General features: G+C 43.5%; 1 protein-coding gene across 1 annotated transcript in view; it reads right to left on the bottom strand.

Moving 5' to 3' along the window:
• SLC7A14 (solute carrier family 7 member 14) overlaps positions 1-19,219 on the bottom strand; it is a 53,726-nt gene extending 34,507 nt beyond the window's left edge. The window contains exon 1 of the mRNA XM_058555587.1: positions 18,916-19,219. Coding sequence (XP_058411570.1) covers positions 18,916-19,219 — 304 coding nt within the window. The remainder of the gene's footprint in view (positions 1-18,915) is intronic.
• Between the last annotated feature and the right edge of the window lie 3,849 nt (positions 19,220-23,068).

Below are 23,068 nucleotides of genomic sequence, written 5' to 3'. Positions count from 1 at the left end.
CGGGAGGCAAACATTCTCCATCCTAAGAGAGTGTAAAGGAGAAGCACCCAGCTGGGAGTAGGCAAAAGGTGGAGAAGGGTTTCTCCACTCAAGAAATATATTTCCCTCCATATTCCACCAAAGAAAGCCATTAGATAAATAAATACTTTTTTCTTGCTGAGGAAGACTAGCCCTGAGCTAACATTTGTGCCAATCTTCTTCTACTTTATATGTGGGTCGCCACCATAGCATGGCTGATGAGCAGTGTAGATCCGTACCTGGGAACTGAACCTGGGCCAACTAAGCAGAACGTGCCGAACTTAACCACTATGCCACAGGGCCAGCCCCAGTAAGTACTTTTTAAAAGTGTGCTTTCACTTGGAAATAATAAATCTACTGGTTACTCACCCTTGAATGTCAATTACTCTACTCAGATAAAGAGAGGATTTTCCTGTTAACATGTAGTTTAACTTATTGACTAATTCCCTAACCTACTTATCAACTAACTTACCAATTTCCTAAATAGCTTCTGACTTCCTAATTTCTTTCCTTTATGTGACACACATTGTTAAGTGCCTACTAAATCAGGCACTGGAGTCAATCCCAGAGGCATAAATGGTAATAAGACAGATCTCCTAACCTTGAAGCATCCATATTCCAATCAAGAAAGAATTTAATAAACCGATGACGCCACAAGGCCAGTAGTTAATACTATAGAGTATTTATGAGGTGCTCTGGGAGCCCATTGGGATGAGTGTGGTTCTTAGGGAGCATGATTCTTTGGTTTCTGGGTAAGTGGGGATGAAGGGGGAGGCGTTTGTACTGCATCTTGAAGGGTGAACCGGGTTTTGCCAGGCAGAACAAAAATAGGAAAGGATGGTCTCAGGCAGATGTAAGGGCAGAACTGGAATGACACACTGGGGCTACCTTGGGGATTGAGGATGAAGAGTCTGCAGAGGTGAACTGAGATCAAGTGGGTTTGGGGAATCTAGCTGAAAGGGACTGTACAGTTCACCTACTTCTATAGTTTTAAAGCTTTGTCTTGGTTGTAAAACCCTTTTTGCACACAAAGTCTTATCTGAGAGTCTAACACGTAAATAAGTAAAAGCAGAGTGGCTCTGTTTGAGTCAGGCATGGGAAAGCTGAGGATGGTCTGCCCAAGATCTCCTTTATCCCACACCTCCCCAAGGCCCCTGAGCCTCCTCTGTGGACCCACAGGGCTGTACTGAGCATGGCGTGGGGACAGGTGTCAACTGCTCATTGGGGTTGTTCTCCTACTTGATAGATGATGCAACTGAGCCCCAGACCTGAAGTTGCGTATTCAATTAATGACAGACATCCAGTTCTAGGAGGTTTCTGATTCATTCATTCATTCATCCAAAACATTTATAAGGTACCATCTCTATGCATCTCTGTTAAGTTTTATGGATCTAAAGGTAAATAGGAAGAATACAATTCCTCTTTTGTGGGTCTTATAATCTAGTGGAGAAGACAGACCAGAAAACCAACAATTATAATAAAACAAGTTAAAATTAGTCACAGAAGGTGGGGGAAAAGGCATGAGCTGCTTTAAAGAACTGCAAAATTGAGGTCTGATATAAAGTCTTTGGACAGCCAGAGGGACTGTCCATAGGGAAAGAGGAGATATGAGGAGTGGAGAGAAGTGTCCAAGAAAATAATTTGCCAACTCTGCAGTTTCATCCAGGCCTCTTGGATCAGTAACATCTTGAGTGCTGCTCAGGGGGTCACTCTCAGAGGGTCTTGCTTGGGTGATGGGCCACAATTTGCCGACATCAAGTCTGATTAGTTATTTTGAACATATACTATCTGTAATACTTCATGGGGGAGGTAGGAAGGTTGGGGTGGCCTGATCTGGCAAATGGATGAGGTCATCCATTCCTTATCCATGAAGTCAGTTCCTCCCAGTGCCAATTATCTGCCATCTCCCAGACACAGATGGAATCTGCTGGACTACACCAGTGCAACTCACCACTTAGGCCCAAACATATCTTTAAGAAAGTCCTCACCAAATATAGCATTTTGTTGCGATGGTTGTTACCCGTTTCTTTCCCATTTTCTTAAAACATGTTTGTTCCATTTATTAGTTCACAGCAAGGCTAAGACACGTTGTATATATTGCAATAGTTGCCAGTACTGCTTACATGTAGATTGAGAGTGGGGTATAAGGAGAGATCATAAGACCTCAGAGAGAAATAGAGTGTGAATTCTCTTGGAAACATTTGTTTTCTGTGACACTGAATTCCAGATGGTGGGTAATGAAGTATCCCCATCACTGCTGTCCCCTTGAGAAGCAGGTTGCTGGGTGCTGAGAAACATCTATTCAGCCCCCTGTCATGTGCGGTAGGACCCTGTGATCCTGCACCAATGTCCTCTTCTCGATACTCTTGATTAGCCAAGAGAGCTGTGGCTTCCTTTTTCAGGGAGTAATCCATCAGGCTCTCTCTCCCTCTCACCTCACTGCTACTGTCTCTTCTACCTGAGCAACCTTGGTCACTCCATCACCCGTCAGTGAAGCCCAGGCAATTTTTATAAATGCGTCTGGAAGAAAAGCAACTTGTCTGGGAACGCCTATGTTTCTTTGCATCTAGGAAAAGACTTATAATTTTTCTGTCAAAGCAGGCCCCAGGTGGACAGGAAGAGGCTGTGTTTAGGGGATGGACAACATCTTCAATCAGGGGTGTGTGACACCATTAGTTACTGAACCTGACAGGGCTCCAATTAAAGTTGGGTAGGGAACAGAGAACTCGAAAGTTCCCCAAACCGCAGCAACCATATATCCACATATATACAGGAAGGAAAGAAGTTGTCATCATAGTCAGAGAAGTGACCCCCAAAACAGGTCAAGGAAGTTTAATAATTTGCTGATTAAATGTGACCAGACTATCTGTTTACTCTCTTCTCTAGATGTCCCTCTATGAAAACATTTTAGAGGTTATTGGAGGCCCGATGTCTGTTTCCATAAGTTTCCATAATATGATGAATTCAAGTATAATATTGTCTGGTCATTCTATTGTTAATTATCATCACTAGTGTACATTATTTTACTTGATTGCTTTATCAAATGATGATGACAATGGTAATAATAATAGTAATGCTCATGTGGTTGCTTCCAACCAAAGAATCCACAGAATTAGCTGTTCCCTGAGTCCATCTTCTGGTCCAGATTGGTCCTTCTTCATTGCTGAGGTAGCAGGTAGGCTGGAACTGCCCTTTTCTCTGCTTTAAGGCTTTTATGTAGGTGACCTCAGGTTAACATCAAAGGCAGCCTTGGCGGGGGGTGGAGAGACAAAAGGTGAAGGCAGAGGCATGTTTTTTGTTGTCTACCTATGCTAGGCCCATTGTGCATGGTTCCTCATCTGATGCTCAGGTAAAATGCGAGGGGATGTCATAATGAGGCATCATAGGGGCCACACAGCCTCTGGAGAGAGACCCAGACAGTGGTTAGGACAATTAAATGAGTTAATGCACACAGATCACGTTGCCCAGTGCCTGGCACACAGTAAGTGCTTAATAAATGGCAACTAAAATTGTTACTAACTGTGACCTCAAGCAGGTCATCCAATTCACTGAGGCTTACATTCCCCATTTGGAAAAATGGTGATGGTGATACATGCTGTGCAGGTTATTATGGATCTTCAAAGGAATACATGTACGGTTCCTGGTACATAGTCGGCGCTCCTCCAGTGAGAGCTATGGCTATTGTTACAGATGAGGGAAAGGAATCTCAGAGAACTTTCCTTAGCAGTAGCCTCCAGAGTGTTTATACAGGAGCTTTTGCCTTAGAGATGAAATAAAAGAGATTGGAAGCAAGTGTGTTTGCTGATGGTTTTAGAGATTCAGCATTGCCAGGGCTATCAGAAATCATGTAGAGTCTAAACAAGCCCTATGGGTGCTCAACTCACTTCTAAAACAGAACCTAGAAAAGTTTCTTCTTAGGTTTTTAATATGTAATCTAGAAACATCTATTCCAGTCTACAAGTCCAGTTAGAAATTGTGAGGTGAAGAGAAATTTCCCATTTTCTTGCTCAACCTTTCTTCATGAGGCCTCGTCCAGATGGCTCTGATAACTGGGCTGAAAAGGCTTTGTGCGGTAGGAAAAGGAGAGCAGGAGTTGAAATGACAACCAGTAGTTCTCTGTCACCCAAATATTTTGCCACTCATCACTCTCCAGGAGGAGGCAGTGCCCCCATTTCCAAAGCAGATGAAAGTGGCACCGAGATGACAGACCTAGAAGCTTCTGTGAGAGGACCAGGCCACCACCCCCTTGCCCTGAGAATGTAGTGGACAGAGTTAAAGATGAGTGCTAAGAGAACACACTTGGGCCCTTGCCTGGTCTCCTCAGCTCATTTGATGAGCAGGTGGGACTAGGTTCCATGGGGATTGGCTGCATTCTCAACAGATGCCCAGGAAGGTGAGACACAGTGAATCTTTCATGGGTCTGGATCAGCTCTCTGTGAAGGACCTTCCCAGAGACATGAGAAACCTCTCATAAAAAGGATGCCATCTTGACTTTTTTCCAAACTGGGCCAACATGCAGGGAGGGCAGAGCAGGGCCAGAGACTCAGGATTTAGGAGACCATTATAGGGAATCTTTTGGGCATGGGGATTTGGTTACAGCGCCTACTTCTAGTTCTCCTTCCTTCTGTGATATAAACACCTACCACTTTCACCTCTCTTCTTCTCCTTCCCCCTTTCTACCCCCTGGCCTTCAAATTCTAGAAGAATTTGGCCTTCTATAGGGCGTAAGTATGAAATTTGTATTTTAAGGAGTGAGTGTTGCCACCTACTTGTCTATGAGGATGGAAGGGTGGTGTGTGCTTGGTAAATGGTACTGTGCACAGTACCTTCTGTGCACAGCTGACAAGGATCTGGGGGTTACTATTATTCCTAAGATTCTCACCTAGATGGTCCTGATGGATTGTTTTCAATGGGGCAGCCCCTACTGACTGCAACAGCAATGATGGGATTTTAGCTGATTTTCTACAAGACAACTCCTGTGAATGGAACAAGGAATCCCTTGGATATGTTGGTGGCTTCTTGAAAGAGGCATTCCCACCAAGGAAAACATGGAATGCTCTTGGACATAGTATCAACTGCTCTCATAATTAAAATATTTTAGAAATATTCGCAAAGGAGCAGGCATTTGTATTTATGTTTCACATATAAGAGAAATTCATTATATTGGTTATTTTCTTTAAAATGCCTAAGAAATTATAAGCTGGAGTATTTATAAATAAAATCTCAAGATAAATAAATATAGCCAAGGGCTATTATTGAATTTATTCCAAAATAGAAAATTCTTGAAGAGTTGATAGGATATAAGGATACATTTATGCATGTGTATGTATACATAGATATACAGGTAAATGTACATATATATGTATATATGTTTTCAACTACTTTGCAAGGGACTTTCTGGGGCCAGATTCATGAAAATGGCCCGTGGTGATGTATAGTATGAAATGTTCATAATGTTTGCTGGCAAATCATTGCTTTTCACACACATACAGCCATCCACGGGCATTCCATAAGGCACAGCACAGACTATGTCTGGGATGAATGCAATGCACTCCTTAGGTTGTTGAATCAAAGATCCATTCTATTCCTTGCTGTCCCTCTTCTCCATGTCAACTCTACCCTCTGTATTGTGATGTTTGCCTACACCATACCCCAGAAATTGCCATCTCCAGTCCGTAGCCTGTCAGCTGGAATGGTCTTTTATCTCTGCAGCTTGTGACATCAGTGCTTACACCTTTGTGTTCTTGGGTAAGAGTCCGTACTTCCTTCAGTTTTATTCCTCCTCTGCTCACTTTTTTCTTTCTCCATTGTTGCTTCTTATTTCTCCATTTCCATCTGTTTGTTGTCATTTAACAAAGTGTTGCTCTTAACTCTTTTCTCTCCTTACACCCTTAGCTTTGGTGATCTTACACCCTCGCAGGGCAAGTAGAGTTCACCAGGGACTCTCTGATTCCCTCAGATGGCCATGGCCCCTAGCACCAGCCTCTGTGACCTAGCAATGCGAGGAGAGGCACCAAGTGTTCAGAGCAGGCGGCTGAGCACAGGCAAATCTCCTGGGCTGCTGTGGTGAACCAGTTAGACTCTATGCACAGAGTCTGCCTTGTACCAGGCCTCCAAGGGTGAGGGCTGGTGCTCTTCACGAGTGTCCATCAGCACTCTTGTCTCAGGTAGTTGTCCCATGGCCATCGTGCCTCACTCATCTCTGGCACCCATCTCAGGGCACAGAATTGGGGCTGCTTAAATATCACTTGTTCAGAGAGAGGACTTTGTCATGGTACCCGGTTTAGTTTCCTTATAGCACTTATCACAATTTGTAATTACTATATGTATTTATTTACTTGTTTTCTAAGGCACACCCTATTTATATGTTTTGAAGCACAATGTTTTTGAAGGGGGCTGTCCCGGTAGAGACAAGAATTCATCTTGGGCAAATACATTCAGATCCAAAAGTATGCTCTGCACAAGGTTCACCTGGAGAAAGGGTGAGTAAGAGGCAGATCTGCTGGGTCTTTTGCTAGGTATGCTCTGAGGGGCTTCAGAATCTGAAACATGGACTGCTCTTTTGCATTGAGAATGAACCTCGCCTTGTTGGATTGGAGCCCCTGCCAATAGTATTGGTAGTGGTGATAATAATAGCAGCAAACCTTACTGAGCATTTCCTCTGTGCATCAGCTGTAGCGAGCACTTTACATACACGATCTTAGTCTTCACAAGATGGTTATGATGCAGTGACTATTATTATTTCCATTTATAGATGATGAGTCTAAGATCTAGACAGGTTATCAGGACTTCCCAATATTTTCCACTTGACAGAACACACCTGGAAAATGATACTCTTTGTATGGGTATGAGAAGGAGGTCATGTGTAAAGGGGCGAGGCTGCTCACAGTAGAGGTGACTAGCTCTGCCACCTCCCCGCTGCCCTGAGCATGGAGGGGTCAATACCTTGGCATACCCGTAATTTTTGGCAGTCTGTTTGGGAAGCCCTAGGTTAAGTACATTTCCCAAGTCACAGTGGTAAATGACAGGACAGGGCTTGAAGTGAGGTATATCAGCTCCAGGGATTAATTGCATCTGGGCCCAGATGCTACATGGGGTTGGGATGTGAGTGTGGGGAGTTGAGACACTGGACGTCTCTTTAAAATCTTGCGCTTCCCTGGGTTCTTTTTTATCCTAACTCATATGGGCAATCTAACCCAAGCTCTTTATTTTGCAGAGGAGGAAACTGAGGTCGAGATATGTGACTGACTTGCCTAAGGGTCCTGAGCTGCTGAGGGACAGAGCTGGACCTAGTTTCAGGTGTCCCCACTTCCGACCTAGGCCCTCTTGTCTTGTGCCAGGCTCATGATCATTTCCCGTGTGCCCGTCCTGTGTCTTTGCATTGATGTCAAGCCCTTTGTCTTAGAGTTCTTTCCTGTGTTCTGCCCCACCTCTGCCATGCTGAGCCCAGAGCAGGGGGCCAGTCCCTTCCACAGCCACGCTCTTGGTCTGCACTGTCCACTCTACCAGGTGCTGTAGAAGGTGTAAAAGAAGGCCAGGTTCTCCTGGATTTGCTGGAGGAAATTCATTTTCACGATCGGCAATTTGAGGAACTTGCAAATTTCTCTTAAAGTGTGCTCACCTTCTCTGAACTGGTAACTGACATCCTTCCTACAGGGCTGTCAATCAGCCCTATATAGGAGAGCTGCGTGCACTCGCGACACCCTTGTCACTGCTGACAGGTGACAAAAAGGCGCTGAGCTTAGAAGTCATCTACATGGCCTGGGTTACAGAAGTTTTGATCTCAAAAAGTCCTCTCTTAATCAATAGAATAGAGTGCGCTCCAGTCTCTTTTGAAACCTCAATAAGAGTGAGGGTTTCCTTGACCCATTTGATTCTCTTTGTTGAGCTTTTAAATTTTGGGGGATGTATCTGCATAAAGCAGATTGGGGGTAACAGTCTCTGAAACCAAGTAGAATCGAATTTAGACTGGGCCTTTGTCACTGACTGCCTTATGGCCCTGGACAAGTCACCTAACCTCTCTGAACCTCAGTTTTGTCATCTGCAAAATGATTATAATGATGGCACTTATTTTGTAGGATTTGTTGTGAAGATTATGCAAATGGCGTTCAGCCAGTGCCAGGCACATAGTAAGTCCTCAGTGCTTTAGCTATCATGATTAGCCACAAATTGGGAACACTAATACGGCAGGGAGGTTGAGAAGATGAAATGGGTTAATGTATGCACAATGCCTGGGGCACAGTATTTGCCTAATAATAATAAAAACAATAGTAATAATAATAATGGCTAACATTTATGGAGTGCTTGCTAAGTTATGTCTTAGAGACTTTACAAACATTGGGGGTAGCTGCTATCATTATTAGGATTTTGACATATAGCTGTGCATTTTGACAATATTTTGGAGAGCTGGTCTTCCAGAAACTTGAAGACTGGCCTGCATTTGTTCATTTTTGCATTCCCTCCCCACGTTTTCAATGTTTCTGCCTCTCCCACCCCCGGTGTGATGAAGAGCAGTTCTCAGATAAGTTTAGGGGAACAGAAAAATGCAAGTTTATGGAATGAGGGAGTGATCCCAGATCATTGAGAATGATCGGTGATGCATAAGGACCCAACCTCCTGGTGTTCACCTCTCAAGTCTGGCTTCAATTTGAGGAGAGGAAAATGGTTTGTTTGAAAAACAAAACAAGGGCACTCACCAGACTATTTAAACAGACTCTGAATCTTTAGAAATCTTCCTCAGTGTTGAAAATCCAACCTGGGATGAATACTGGAATGGGAAGACTGAGCTATGTGAAGGTCTGCAGAACCAGCCCAGGGAGGAGGTTGGGAGCCTCTCCTGTGGGAGCCCTGCTTCCCTTACCACCTCCCCAGGGATTCGGTTACCATGCGCTCGCCTGATGATGGATCAGAAGATGCTAAAGAGCAAATGAGAATGGCAGGAAATACAGATGATAAACCCTAGTGCTGAACCATAAACTAAGTGCCAAGAAAAGTGCTACTCGGTGTGATGGCTCTATATTGCTTTTCAGACCCTCTCATTGATTGCAACTTATGAATCCACATCTAATGAGACAGATTGTTTGGCTTCAAAGATCCCAGAGGCAGCTTGCTGAAATGGAAGATCATGAGTTTTGGAGTCCTACAGCCTTAGATTTGGGTTCTGGCTCTGTCACTAAATATCCGCCTGCCTCTCAGGAAGTTACTTTAACCTCTGACCCTCTTGCTCCTCATCTGAGGACAGAACTAAAATCACGCCTCCCTCCATTGGGTTGGTGAGGATGGAAAGGAGGTGCTACAGGAAGGCACCGTATGCAGTGTTCTGCGCACAAAGATTAGTTGACTATTCCTCATGGTGTTCTGTGGGGAGGCCTCTTTGCTTGAGTTTTCTGTTTCTACTTTCACTTTCTGTCACCAGAACTGTGTTGTAAATCCATTATTCTAATGACATTGTTTTAAAAACATATTCATTTATTGTGTGTCTTTTCTCAGCTAGCATGAGCATTTATCCTTCTTGTCTTTCCTCATCCACCCATGCCCAAATCCTCTCCATCCTAAGCTTCCTTCCAACCTCCACTGTCAGAGCCTAGGGCCTCATAATCTCTTGCCTGTTCTTTACAATATGTGCATAACCAGTTTATCCACCTCTGTCCTCTCCCCACTCTGTTACTAAAATACAGATCTAGTTGTGTTCCTGAACTTCTCCATGCCTACAGAATGATATCTAACCTTTCTGGCTTGGCCCCAAAATCCCTCCTCTAAGAACCCACTTTGTTTAGTGAATTATCCTGATGGACCATTTTGGTTGGGGGAATGATAGTCTTTGCAGAATGGCCAGGATGAACTTGTAGGGAGACAGAGAGATAAGTAGAGTGCTCTGGATAAGATATGGACAAGAGTTTTACAGCTTGATAGTGAGCAGGCTAGGGAGTAGATGGTGAGATTGAAGGAGAAAGACTACCCATCAATGGGGTTGGAGGCTGAAGCCAAGAAGAAGAGAGCGTTGGTGGACATTCTCTAAAGGCAGGGAGAATTGGAGTGTCCTATGTTCAACTGCAAGCTTGCTGTCTGTTGGGATGGACTGCATTATATGTCCCACCTCTGGCCCAAACTTTCCACAAAGTCCACTGCACATACGACCTTTCCTTGTTGATACTTGGGGGAGAGGAGAGATTGGGGTGGCCTCTAGCTGGATGATGAGGTAAAGAAAAGGGGCAGCAGGAAGTGAAACTCAGAGTAGAGATAGAGACTTCATGGAAGCAGAGATCCAGAACTAGGAGAAAGGTAAGCCTGACAACTCTCTAGGTTTATTGAGGGGGATGCTAGATTTTCCAATTGGACATTAATGGGAATCAGGTCCAATTTTTCTTAAATATTTCAGAACAACTTGACCTTAGCCAACGGGAGGGCTTAGGGGTTATGCATCCATTATAGAGGTGGCAGTGACAACCAGTTTTTCTTTTCTTTCCCATCAACAGAACCTCTGCAATGCTGTGGTTGGCAATATACCCACAGAAGCCTCACATGCTGTGGCTAAGTGTCTAGGTTTTAGCCAACGTAAGTGGAAGTTACAGGAAGGACTTACGAAAAAGCTTCTTAAGAAGGGGACACAAATGTGGGAAATGATCTGCCTCACCCTTTTGTTTTCCCTGCCTTCTGGAACTCAGACGTACTGACTGGAAGTCCCGCAGCCGTCCTGGATCTTGAAGTTACCTTGAGGATGGAAGCCAAGCATCCGAATGGTAGAGCAGAAAGATCATGGGGACTCAGTCCCCCATGGGGTCTGCAGAGCCACAGTAGCAGCCTTCCCCCAGATTTCTTTTACACAAGAGAGGAGTGAAATTATCTCTCATTTTTAGTTTTCTCTTGTATCAATTGAACCAAAGCTAATATGCTAATACACTAGTAGAACAGTAAAGTGATTAAGAGATGGGCTCTGGAGTCAGACTGCTTTCACTCTGTTCCTTGCACTGTCACCTCTTACGCAGGAGCCTTAAGCAAGTTACCAAACTTTTTGGAAGCCTCTGTTTTCTCATCTGTAACATGAGGATAATAAACCACTTATCACATAGGATTGTTGTGAGGATGAAGTAAAATGATGTGCTAAGCACTCAGAACTCTTTTGGTACACAGTAAATGCTCAATAAATGGTAGCTGCTGCTGCTGCTACTGCTACTATTACTATCGTTACTAATATTATTGCCACAGTTACTTATCAGGTTTGGTGTTCATCTCCATCAATAAGCGATAGGTCCTTTAGGGTAGAGACAATTTATTTGTTTTTGGCACTGTGCCAGGACTGATATATGGTGGATACCCAATACATCTTTACTGAACCATATCTTATTAGATTTTTGCCGATTATTTCTTATGAGTAGATGATAAAAATTACTGATACTGTGCACCAGAAGGGAGATTGATGCTGTGTATGCATACTGTTTAATCCCTACCAAAACCATTTGAGACATGGGCTTGAAGAGTTACTGTAGAAAGTGCATGAGCTTGGGAGTTATTCAGATCTATATTCTGTTTGAGGTTCAATCTTCATAATATTAAAAGAGAATTGGAAATAAACTTAGGAAAAAAAGTCAAATTGGTCATCCTTTCTCCACTCAAGTTTGTAGGAGGCTCTTGGGGCTTTGAATGACCAGATGTCACTGGCCTGGTGGCTTTGATTTGTGTTTCATCCCAAGCCAGCTTAATGAGAGAACCTCTGTACACCATCCTGTCTCCATCCCTCAGTCTCTCAACAAGGCTGTAGGTGGGAACTAGGAAAAGAATCAATTTCCCCCAGATGGTTTATTTAATCTGGTGTATACAAAAGGGTTTTTTGGGTTTGGCCCCCGGCGTGGGGTCTGGTTGTGGCCTGCTGAGCTATTAAAGAGTAGATAAGACCTTTTGGATGAAAGGTAAAGGTTACACACAAGCTGCTTCCTCTGATAAGTTTCCCTCCAGCTGTGAGAGTGCTGTGGGCAGTTACGGTGTTGGGGCAGGACTGGTAGAGGAAGTAGGGAGGGAAGTTGATGTAACTTTGGGTCTTGTTAAATTGTGGAGAAAGTGGCTCTCTCTCTGAGGTAGATTTGTTTCATGTTATAAGCTGATTTGCATGGCATGGGGGATGACGCCACAAGGCCAAGAAAATCTCTTAAGAATCTGCTGGCCAAAAATTTCTATCTTAACCTAGGTTTCCTCTTCCTGTAAGTTATGGCTGCAACAAAAGGTGGGTTCTGGTCCTATAACAGAGTAGTTCTTCGCCCTGGCTGCGCGTTCGAATCCCCTGGAGAACTTTAAAAAAACGCCAGTCCCCGGGCTCTGCCTTGGTCCAATTGAATTAGAATCTCTGGTAGCAGAGCCTGGGCATCAGTATTTTGAAAAAGAAATAAACAGAAGTTAAAAGATGAACCACAAACTGAGAGAAATATTTGCAAAAACACATATCTAATAAAGGAATTGTATCCAGAATACACAAAGAATTCTTAAAAGTTAATAATAAGAAAATGAAGAATCCAGTTAAAAAATGGGCAAAAGATTTGAACAGACCTTTCATGTAAGAAGATGTATGGATGGCAAATAAACACTTAAAAAGATGCTCAAAATATAAGTAATTTGGGAAATGCAAATTAAAACCCCATTGAAATATCACTATACACCTTTTAAAATGACAAACAAACAAAAAAATTACAACCACAAAAAACAACACCTGATAATTCTGAGTGCTGGCAAGGAACAGAGCAAGTGGAACATTCATGTGTAGCTGGTGAGAGTGAAAAATAATACAGCCGCTTTGAAAAATCTTTGGCAGTTTATTATAAAATTAAACACACACTTACCATACAAACCAGCAATTCCACTCAGGTATTTACTCAAGAGAAATGACAACTTGTGTTTACACAAAAACTGTACACAAATATTTACAATGGCTTTATTCATAATGGCCCATACTGGAAACAACTCAATTGTCCTTCAACTAGTAAATGGATAAGCCCAGTGGTATATTCATACCTCATTCATGTCCCATACAATGGGACACTACTCAGCAATAAAGCGGAGCGACCTACTGACACACATGACATGAACGAATCTTAAATGCATCATAGTAAGTGAAGGAAACCAAGCTCAAAATGTTACATACTGAATGATTCCATTTATACGACATTCTGGAAAAGGCAAAAGTATAGGGATGGAAAAAACAGGTCAGTGGATGCCGGGAGTTGGGGCTGGCAGGAGAGAAAATCTACAAAAAGGCAACCTTTTAGAATTACAAGGGGTGATGGAACCCTCCTGTATCTTGATTGTGGTGGAGGCTACACAATTGTGTGTGTTGGTCAAAACTCATAGAATTGTATATTTAAAAGGGTAAATTTTACCATATGTAATTATGACTTAATAAAGCTGATCCCTCACAATCCATTATTCAGAAAAAAGAAGTTCCCCAAATTATTTAAATTCATAGTCAAGATTGGAAGATATTGTTGGCATAACAAATTTGAATCTAGGTTCTGTTATTTAAACTTCAGTTTCCGCATATGTAAAATTGGAGATAATAACACCTACCCTGAAGAGATACTGAGTTTTACATTTGATAATATATGGCAAGCACCTAATATACGATTTGACACAAAATAATAGTAATGGCTTATTTAGTGCTATGTGCCAGGCATTGTACCAGGCACTTTATAGGTATCTCATGCAATTTTCACAACTCTATGAAGTAGATATTATTATGACCATTTTCAAAGTGGAGAAACTGAGGCTCAGAGACATAGTGGAATTTGCTCAAGGTCTCACAGCCAGTCAGTGGGGGAGCCAGGTTACAAGAATAAACTCAGCATTACTGATTACTGTACCACTTCTGAAATCTTAGAGTCAAATATCCCACTCTTTGACTTCACTTCTATCCTCCTAGCTCACTTTCTTAATATTTTCATTTCAATGATTCCCTGAACTCATTGAGATCATCAATCTCCATCTGTCCTGCCACTTCTCCTGAAGCATCACTACCTTCATTTCTCACTTCTCTCCTGATCCAACCTAGATCATGTGGTCCAGCACTATTTCCTCTTCCTTGGAAAACATCCCTAACCTCATTGCTTTTTTCTCTCTCTGCTTGGAAAAAGCTAAACCTAGTGAATCCCAACTTTTCCTTTACACCACTCTTGCAACCAAGCAGTGATTATTGCTGGAGATAAATGCAGACTGTGGAGACTGGATTTACCTTCAAATTTATGACCACAAATCTTAAATAAGCAGTCAGTTTTGCCCAGTTTTGCATGGCATCTGTCAGCAAAGGTGTTAACTGTGTTTATCCTATTCTAGAAATGTGAAGGTGGACACATGACCTAAGAAAAGCCAATCAGAGTTTTCCATGATATTTTATATATGATTACTGGGTGAGGGTTTCTTGCTGTAAAGATGAAGAAATAGCTTTCCTGAAGATGAAGCCAATATACGAGGGAAGGAGGACAAAGAGTTGGAGAGACGACGCACCAGTAACATCGAGCCCTGGATCCAGCCATTGGGCCAATACATTCCTGATTGGTGGGGTTGGGTTATTGTGGCTTTAATAGAAAGATTCCTGACTAATAGAGACTTCAGGGCAGGAGCAGTGAAGACAGAGACGGGGATTAATTTGAGAACTATTTAGGAGGCAAAACTGATGGGACTTGTAATTGAATGTGAGAGGCGAGGCAGAAAAAATAACGCCAGGTTTCTGCCTGGAATGGGTGAAAGAGAGAGCGAGAATATAGAAAGAGGAATCGGGTTTGGAGGAAGATGATTAATTTGGAGTATGTTGACTGGAGGTGTGTCTGGAACAGATGGAGATGTTTGGTAGGCAATGTGAAGCTTGGAGGAGATGTACATGGCTGAGACATGAATATGGATATTAATATAAGCGTGGGGATATTGACGGCAATTGAAGCCACGAGAGGACATAATCAGCTTGGAGAAAGTGTAGAGTGGGAAACACCAACATTTGTGGACCAAGTGGAGAAAGGGAAGCCATGAAGAAGCCAGAGAGGCAATGACCAGAGAGGTATTAAGAGAACAAGGACAATGTTGTCACACAGCAGTCAAGAGAATATAGAATGTCTCAGGAGGGATAGCATGACTTACTTTGTCAAATACAGCAGAGAGTTCTAGTGTGATCAGTGCTGAAAAATATCTGTAAGACTTGGCAAAGAGGATGCCATTGGTGACCTCATTAAGGTCAGTTTCGTTACATAGTAGGGCAGATGCTAGAAAGCAGTGGGATGAGAAATGACTCGGAATTTAAGAGCCATCAGTGAGCACTCTTGAAGAGTTTGAAAAGGAAGGAGAAGAGAGAGATGGGAAGTTGCTAGAAGAGGATGTGGGCCTAGGAAGAATTATATTTTAGGATGGGAGAGACTTGACTAGAGGAAGAAGCCAATTGAGAAGGAGAGGCTGAAGACACAATTAGAGAGGAGGATCATTGAGAGTAGAGGGGATGGGGTTAAGTGGTCAAGGGATACCTTTGGCTTGAAAGTAAGGACATTTTACCCTCTGAAAGGAAGCAAGTGTGAGTGAGGGTGAGATACATGTTAGGTGGTAGAATATTTAAGGAGTTCATGGCAGATATCTTCAAGGAATCAAGGTTCTGCTCTAAGTGAAGAGATGTGAATTGAGTGAGACTTGAAGAGAGCAGTGAAAGTATATAAAAATCATTGAGAAGATTTGACAAAGGGCAAGTGAAAGACTCGTGGGATCAGCTGAGGAAGACTCGAAACCATAACTCTGTGGTGTGTTCCTCTGTGGGATTGTATGACCTTTCCCAACAGCTCTTGTTCACTCAGGTGCAGACTTGGGAAGGAAGAGATTCTGGGATGGATTTTACCGGGTAGTTTCAGAGCCTGGAAAGTGCAAAAGGGAGTAAGGGGGTTGGGGGAATCTTGATAAGGTTTAGGAGCAAGTATCGTGGGAGTGAGGGAATGAGCTATGGTCCGAAAGTGAGGTTTTAGTTTAATGTTCTTGGGGCAAAGCAGTTCCAGGTAATGACAACACTAGAGTGTGGCCATGAGAATGGTGGCTGTTGTGGCACTGGTATAGGTGAGGGCCATGGGCATAACAATGTCCAGTCACGGCTGGGATAGGGTGGTGGATGGGTTAATCCACCTGGTTATTCAAATTGCCTGGGATTATTGCAGAAGCTGGGCTAGAGAGGAAGACTGTGAGAGGGAGTGACTGAGAGATGAGGAGATCATAGTAAGTGAGCTTCGTGGGCTAGGGGGCATGAGCCTCAGGAAGATGAATTTTAATGGATGCTTGCCACTGACAGGCACTGTGCCAAGAGCTTTGCATATATTTTCACATTTACTCTTTATAACAACACCGTCAGTTAAGCACTGTTATTATCTCCAATTTGCAGATGAGGAAAACAAAACTTTGAGAATTTTGAGATCACACAGCTGGGCAGTGGTGGAGCTTTGACGTGATGGTGGAAGAACATGAATCTGGAAGGGACAGTGGGGAGGCAGATCCTCCCGACTTTGTACGTGAGCGAGGAGTGTGGGAATGTCAGCCTCCCCAGATTAGGTGTCAGGGCAATGGTGTCCTCAGGGTCGACTTAGGTTTAGTTAAGGCCAGGAGGAGAAAAGGATCATGTATTAAAGGTCTGAGGATAGAGGGGAGTTGGATTATTGTGATATGGAGAAGCAGTTGAGGGAGAGGCAATATGGGGATGATATGGGAGCAGAAAGAAGACAATGGAGGGAGACTTTCCTTAGTTTAGAGACAAAGGATCATAGAGTGAGAGGCCAGGTTGAAGAAACCTGCTGTAAATATGCTAACTTTGGCATATTTTGGTCCTGGCTCTGGCTGGGGGCTCTAGGAGGACACTAGCTGGCCTCAGTGGGGAGATGAGTCAGTCACAAAGTGTAGAGAAGTGTTATGGATGCAGCCCTATGGGGAAAGTGGGGTCCCTGACTCGGGGAGAGGCAGGGTTTTCTTTTGGTGTCTGGTGCAGTGTGAAGGCACTAGTTACTGGGCAGTACCAGGGCCAACTCTCTGAAAACAAACTCCAGTTCATAGCATTTGCCAATTTCTGTGGTGTAAATACTCCCATCGTAGCCGATTTCAAGTTAACATGACTTCACTGAATGCAAAGTTGGAAAGAGGTGTGTAGAATCAGGGCTCTTGGCAGCTGGTGTGAGAAAGCTCTAGCAACACACTGGCTGGGCCAATCTCAGGACCTCTATCTGAGCGGCAGAAAAGTCTAGGTTATGTAGCAGCATAAACACTGTGGCAGGGGGCAGACTCCCAGAATATGACTGGGCCTCGTTCTTGTTTCTAAATGTAATGAAACACTGTGAAGGATAAGATGTGGGGATTCATTTGTGGGAATCATCATGGTTTGGGGGACTGGGCTATAATAGGCTGGGACCTAAAGGAGACTGTGCAGTCTGCATTAACCAGGCAGGACTCTTAGCCGTCTGCCCTATGCCCTCTGTGAGACTCCCTGGATATATGTCTGCCTTTTGTCCCACCAATGGCTATACTATTCTATATGCAAACACTTTCAAATCTATACATTTATGGTGAGTAAGAATCTGGCTGCTTCCCCCAAATAATTTCTTTGCCAAATAAGTTTGAAAATGATTGCAATCAGGTTAATAGAACTTCAAGTATCCATGGAATTCATCCATGTGAATAATTAATTTTCATCTATCAGAAAAAAATCCTCTATTCTGCAGGAACCTCAATTATTAGGATATTCATGCATATTAGAGAATGATTTCAGGAAAAGGAGATCGTAGTAAAACCAATAGGAAGGAAGCCATGACAGGAGATAAACAAAATCAGTCTGGAAATATTTTCCTCATCAAATTAAAAAGATGTCAAATATAAACCAGTGCACTTTCTGGGTGCATATTCCTAGTCTGTGCATCCCACCTGGAGGAGGATGATTTAGTGTGGATGTATGATATGAATGTAGAACTTGTGATGGTATGCATCAGTACACAGAACCCTGATATATCACAGAGCTTCCAATAGCTTAGCATTCTTACCTCTCCTGAAACGTTTGAAGAGATCACAGCATTCACTGCCAGTACATGAGTTGACCCACATGATCTGTCACCCCCAAACCCAGCAATGCCTTGTGCTTTTGCAATATAACCACCAAGAAGGAGGAAGTTTCCTTTTCCTTCTTTTTCAAGTTGTCCATTGACCTATTCCTGGCATTCTGGGAAGATACCATGGATCACAACTTGAGAGAAGAGGAAGGAAGAGGAAAAGAAAATAGCATAGCTGTTTCACAAATTTTCAACATGTAAGTCCTGGTACCCCATTAAAAAAAAACTAGTTTTATGGTTCTTTCTCAAGCAGAGAGAAGGAACGAGTTGGGTCCCTCTGTAGAATATCCATCTGTTGAAGTGCTTGTGGTGATGGTGTTTCGTGGTTCTCACAGGAGCTTTACATTTCCTAGCTTGGATTCCTCCTGCTTGGGGGCCGGTTTGAGGCTCATCAAATCCCAATCATATCAGACTTACTGACTTGTCGTTTTGCTATTTCGCCTATCCTTTATTTATTATTTATGTCCTGGTTATATCCATCCTCCCAAAGGGATTGACTTATCATCTCCAATGAAAAAGGGAGTTATAATAAAAATAGAGCCATTAGGACATGACAGGGAGTGAGAAGTTGGGAGATGGCTGGGCACCGGAATAATTATTTGTATTGAAAAACCTAAGAAAAAGGGAGGCTACTACAATTAAGCCAAAACCTAGGCTTGAACTTCCGGGCAGTCAAGGCAAAAAAGGAGCATGATGACCACCTCTCTACCACCTTATACATCTCACCACTAAATACTCTAGAAGAGCGGGATGCACGGTAACAGGCAGGCAAGCACTTTCCACGGGCCTTCCCATGCACCGAGACACTTACCTGATAAAATGGACGCGACAGCTGCAATGATGAAGGACACAATGACGCCAGGTCCTGCCATTTCCTTGGCCACCAGGCCAGATACCACGTACATCCCAGTGCCCACGCAACTGCCAACGCCAAGCGAGATGAGGTCCATGGTGGTGAGCACCTGAGCTAGCTTGGTGCCATGTGGTGTTGTGGCCCCAGTTCCCTCCAGCATGGATTCCACTGGTTTGGTGCGCAGGATCCTGGAGTGCATGGCATACCAGGCAGCCCCCCACTGCACCCGCCGGGGGTCCAGGGAGGCAAGGAAGCCACTCATCCTGAACAATAGGGGTGGCAGTGAAGGTCAACTGATGGAAGACAGCTATGGAAGCCTTAGTGGATGCTCCTGGAATTCTTCTAATGAACAGGGCTCTCCCTTTTAGGAAAGGTCCAAAGGGATCCAAAGCAGCCTTCTCCTGGGCATGAACGTCTGTAGGAAAAACACAAGCAAGGAGAAGATGAGACCAGGTGGAAAGCAAACGATGATTTGGAGGCATGGTTGGAGGTCAACGAACTGGTCTATGCTGTGTACTCATATGCGGGAGGGTTGCATTTCCCCCTTTGTGTCCCCTCTAGTCCTAATGACAGTCTGTAGTTTGCACAATGTCGCATAGTCATTCTGAAGATGATGGTCTGAGTCAGGGCTCTGCTACACTGCTCTGGAACCTTGGGTAAGTTACTTCACTTCTCTGTGCTTCAGTTTCAACCATGTAATGGGGATAATAAAGCCTCCTGCCTAGTGTTGATGTGAAGATTAAATGAGTATACGTCTAAAAAGAGCTTAAGACAATGTCTGGCACACGGAAAATGCTCATCCATCCAAACTCTAAGTACTTCTTAGCTGGCTCTGCCAAGGCTTGGTCTGTGATTCCTGGGCGTATTCTTTGGGGACACAGTATCCTCATTTTTTACATAAGGATGTAAAATTAGACCTATGATTCTCAAGACGGACAGTGCCACCCCGTGGGGTTGTTTCTCAAATGAAATGAAAAACGTTTTGAGCATTTTTTGCTGTCAAAGATTGGAGAAGGAAGAGTGCTCCTGGCATTTGGTGGGTGGGCCCCAGAGATGCTAAATGTGTGGCATAGTGCCATTCAGTTTTCAAATATCTCATTAGACATTCTTGTAGATGAAAATTCTGTTCTGATGATCTCATGGGATATTTTTAGATGGTTTTAATATACAAGTACATTGAATTTTTGAGGAATGCAATTATAGAATAAATTGAAGGAAGATTGTAATTTCTTTAGTTTGGAACTTAAGAGGAGTTCTTCACCATTTCAGAAAACCAAGGTCCCCATGGCAATGCCACCCACGGTACTGCATCTCCCACCAGCACACCTGCAACAGCCTGCCATTTGGAACTGGCTCATTTGCAGTGATTCTTCATACAGTGCAACATCTGACAACTTCATTTGGAGATGCCTGAATGTTTACATACCGCAATATGTTATATATAGCTAGATTACCCATGAATTTTCTTCAGGATATTAAAGAGGGGTGTGACAAAACACTTATTACAAGAAAGACGTGTTGGGTCTGATAGAGTTGAGAAGTAGTGTATTAGATGATTTCTAAAGTTTTGTCAAGTTGGAAAATGCAAAGATTCTATGAAACTACTTTCTTTGGAAGCCAGAAGCTTTATAAAATTCTATAAAGAATGTTTAAAGTATATCTGAACATTGATTCCACATACTGTGCTGATAAGACTAGGACAGTTACATTTATAATAAGTACCAGCCTACGTAATCTAGGCTGGTTTATGTATTATTAATTAATATACTTAGCACTTAATGTAACATTTGTCTGCTTCTAAAGCCTTTGCAAACATTATCTAATTAGAAAAATCAGATGAAATGTGGCCGTTTGGTTCACAGGGGTTGGTGACAGCCCTACTGGTTTAATTTCCTTTAATGGTTTAATTTCTTTCTAGATTTGACAGTGTTGCTTCATACTGTGTTTTAATTCTTGATAACACCTTAAATATCACTACTGTGTACACCAGAGTCGTTTAAAAGCCTAGAGTGTCAGCATTCTTTTTTCTTTCTTAAAGATTTCCAGATTTGTGAGAAAATGTGTCACATGTATACCAGGAAGGCTGTAAGAACACTGCTTTGCTTGAGCTTTTGAGCTCTTGTGGAGAAATTGATGTATACAACTATTTAATTTCAACCCAGCCAGCATGTATTGAGCATCTGTTGTGTGCCAGGCACAGTGTTAGCCTCGAGGTTGCAAAGACATGGTCCCTGCTCTCAAGGAGCTTCCAGTCTAGAATGGGAGATGATGGACACCAACATCACAATGCAAGGGAGAAGGTTTTTTTTTTTTTTCTGAAAAGCTTGTCTATTATTATTTTTCTTATTACAAAGTCATGGAATGTCTATTGCAGAAAAATCAGACAATATAACAATGACATTCAGTGAGGAGAGAAAAGATGATACAATACACAGATTGATAAATAAAACCAGATCCTTTCAGAGAGGTATAAGGGCTATGTTATGGGTTGAATAATGGCCCTCCAAAATTTGTACGTTGAAGTCCTAACCCCCAGTACCCCAGAATGTGACCTTACTTGGAAATAGAGTCATTACAGATGTGACTAGTTAAGAGGCAGTCATATTAGAGTAGGATGGACAACTAATCAAATATGACTGGTATCCTTGTAGAAAGAGCAAATTTGGACACAGAGCCACACACACAGGGAGAATAAGATGTCAAGGTGAAGGCAGACCTCAGGTGCTGCATCTACAAGCCAAGGAACACCAAGAATTGCCAGCAAACCACCAGAAGCCAAGCGAGAGGCAGGAACAGATCCTTCCTCACAGTCCTCAGGAGGAACCAACCACGCCAATACCTTGATCTAGGACTTCCAGCCTCCAGAACTGTGAGACAATAAATGTCTGTTGTCTAAGCTACCTAGTTTGTCGTACTCTGTTACAGCAGCCCTAGCAAATGAATACGGGCTATAAAGGAAATCCGACAGAGTGATGAAGGGGCAAGAGGGTCTCTGCTGTCATGGCATTGGCTCCTGAGGGACGAGATGGTGTCAGAGAAGAGCGTTCCTGCAGAGCGTGTCTAGAGGGGAGAAGAGGGGAGGCCTGTTCCTGGAATTGAGTGAGACTAGAACAGGGTAAGGAAGAGGATTCCAGTGTCCTGTTAGAGCTTTCCGTGTGTCACCTAATTTAAGCCTTGAAACAAATCTACCTTTACAGACGAGGCAGTGGAGGCTGGGAGAGGTCCAGTGACTTCTCTAAAGTCAGGGAGCCCGTAAGGGCAGAGCCAGCACTTGGCCTTGGGCCTTCTGCTTGCGGAGCTCCTGTCCCTACTCCCAGCTCTGCTGCCTGAAGTGCACACGGTCAGACTGCTGAGGGTCTCACAAGCTAAGAAGAGGGACTTGAGTTCACTCTAAGTGCAATGAGAAGCCATTGGAGGGTTTCGTTCTGGTGAGCAACATGATATGATTTTCGTTTTTTTTTTTTTTTTTTTTGGTGAGGAAGATCAGCCCTGAGCTAACATCTGCCAACACTCCTCTTTTTGCTGAGGAAGACTGGCCGTGGGCTAGCATCCATGCCCATCTTCCTCCACTTTATATGGGACGCTGCCACAGCATGGCTTGCCAAGCAGTGCGTCGGTGCGTGCCGGGATCCGAACCGGCGAACTCCGAGCAGCTGCAGCGGAGCGCGCCCATTTAACCGCTTGCGCCACTGGGACGGCCCCTGATTTTCCTTTTTAAAAGCCCGTTGTATCCGCCGTGCAGTTAACTGAAGAATCATGCCCAATGATAAGTGAGCCACAGGATGGATGTAACAAGGCGAGTGAGGTGCGGACCTGCTGCTGAGGGAGGCAGTGCTTCTCCACCCTGGCTGCACAGTGGAATTACCCAGGGATCTTTCAGAAACACTGGTGCCTGGCCCCCATCTCAGAAATCCTGATTTAATTAGTCTGAGATATAGGGACTCTTTACAGATCCCCAGGTGATTCTAGCAAGGCAGAGTTGGGGTCCACTGATCTTTGCCACCAGCAATGAGTAAATACTGGGGGTGGAAACCAGATATTGCCTGTGATGGTTAATTTTGTGTCACCCTGACTGGGCTAAGGGACGCCAGATAGCTGGTAAAATATTATT

Source organism: Diceros bicornis, chromosome 15, assembly GCF_020826845.1.
Source record: "Diceros bicornis minor isolate mBicDic1 chromosome 15, mDicBic1.mat.cur, whole genome shotgun sequence".
Taxonomy (NCBI): domain Eukaryota; kingdom Metazoa; phylum Chordata; class Mammalia; order Perissodactyla; family Rhinocerotidae; genus Diceros; species Diceros bicornis.
This window is presented reverse-complemented; position numbering and strand designations above follow the sequence as displayed.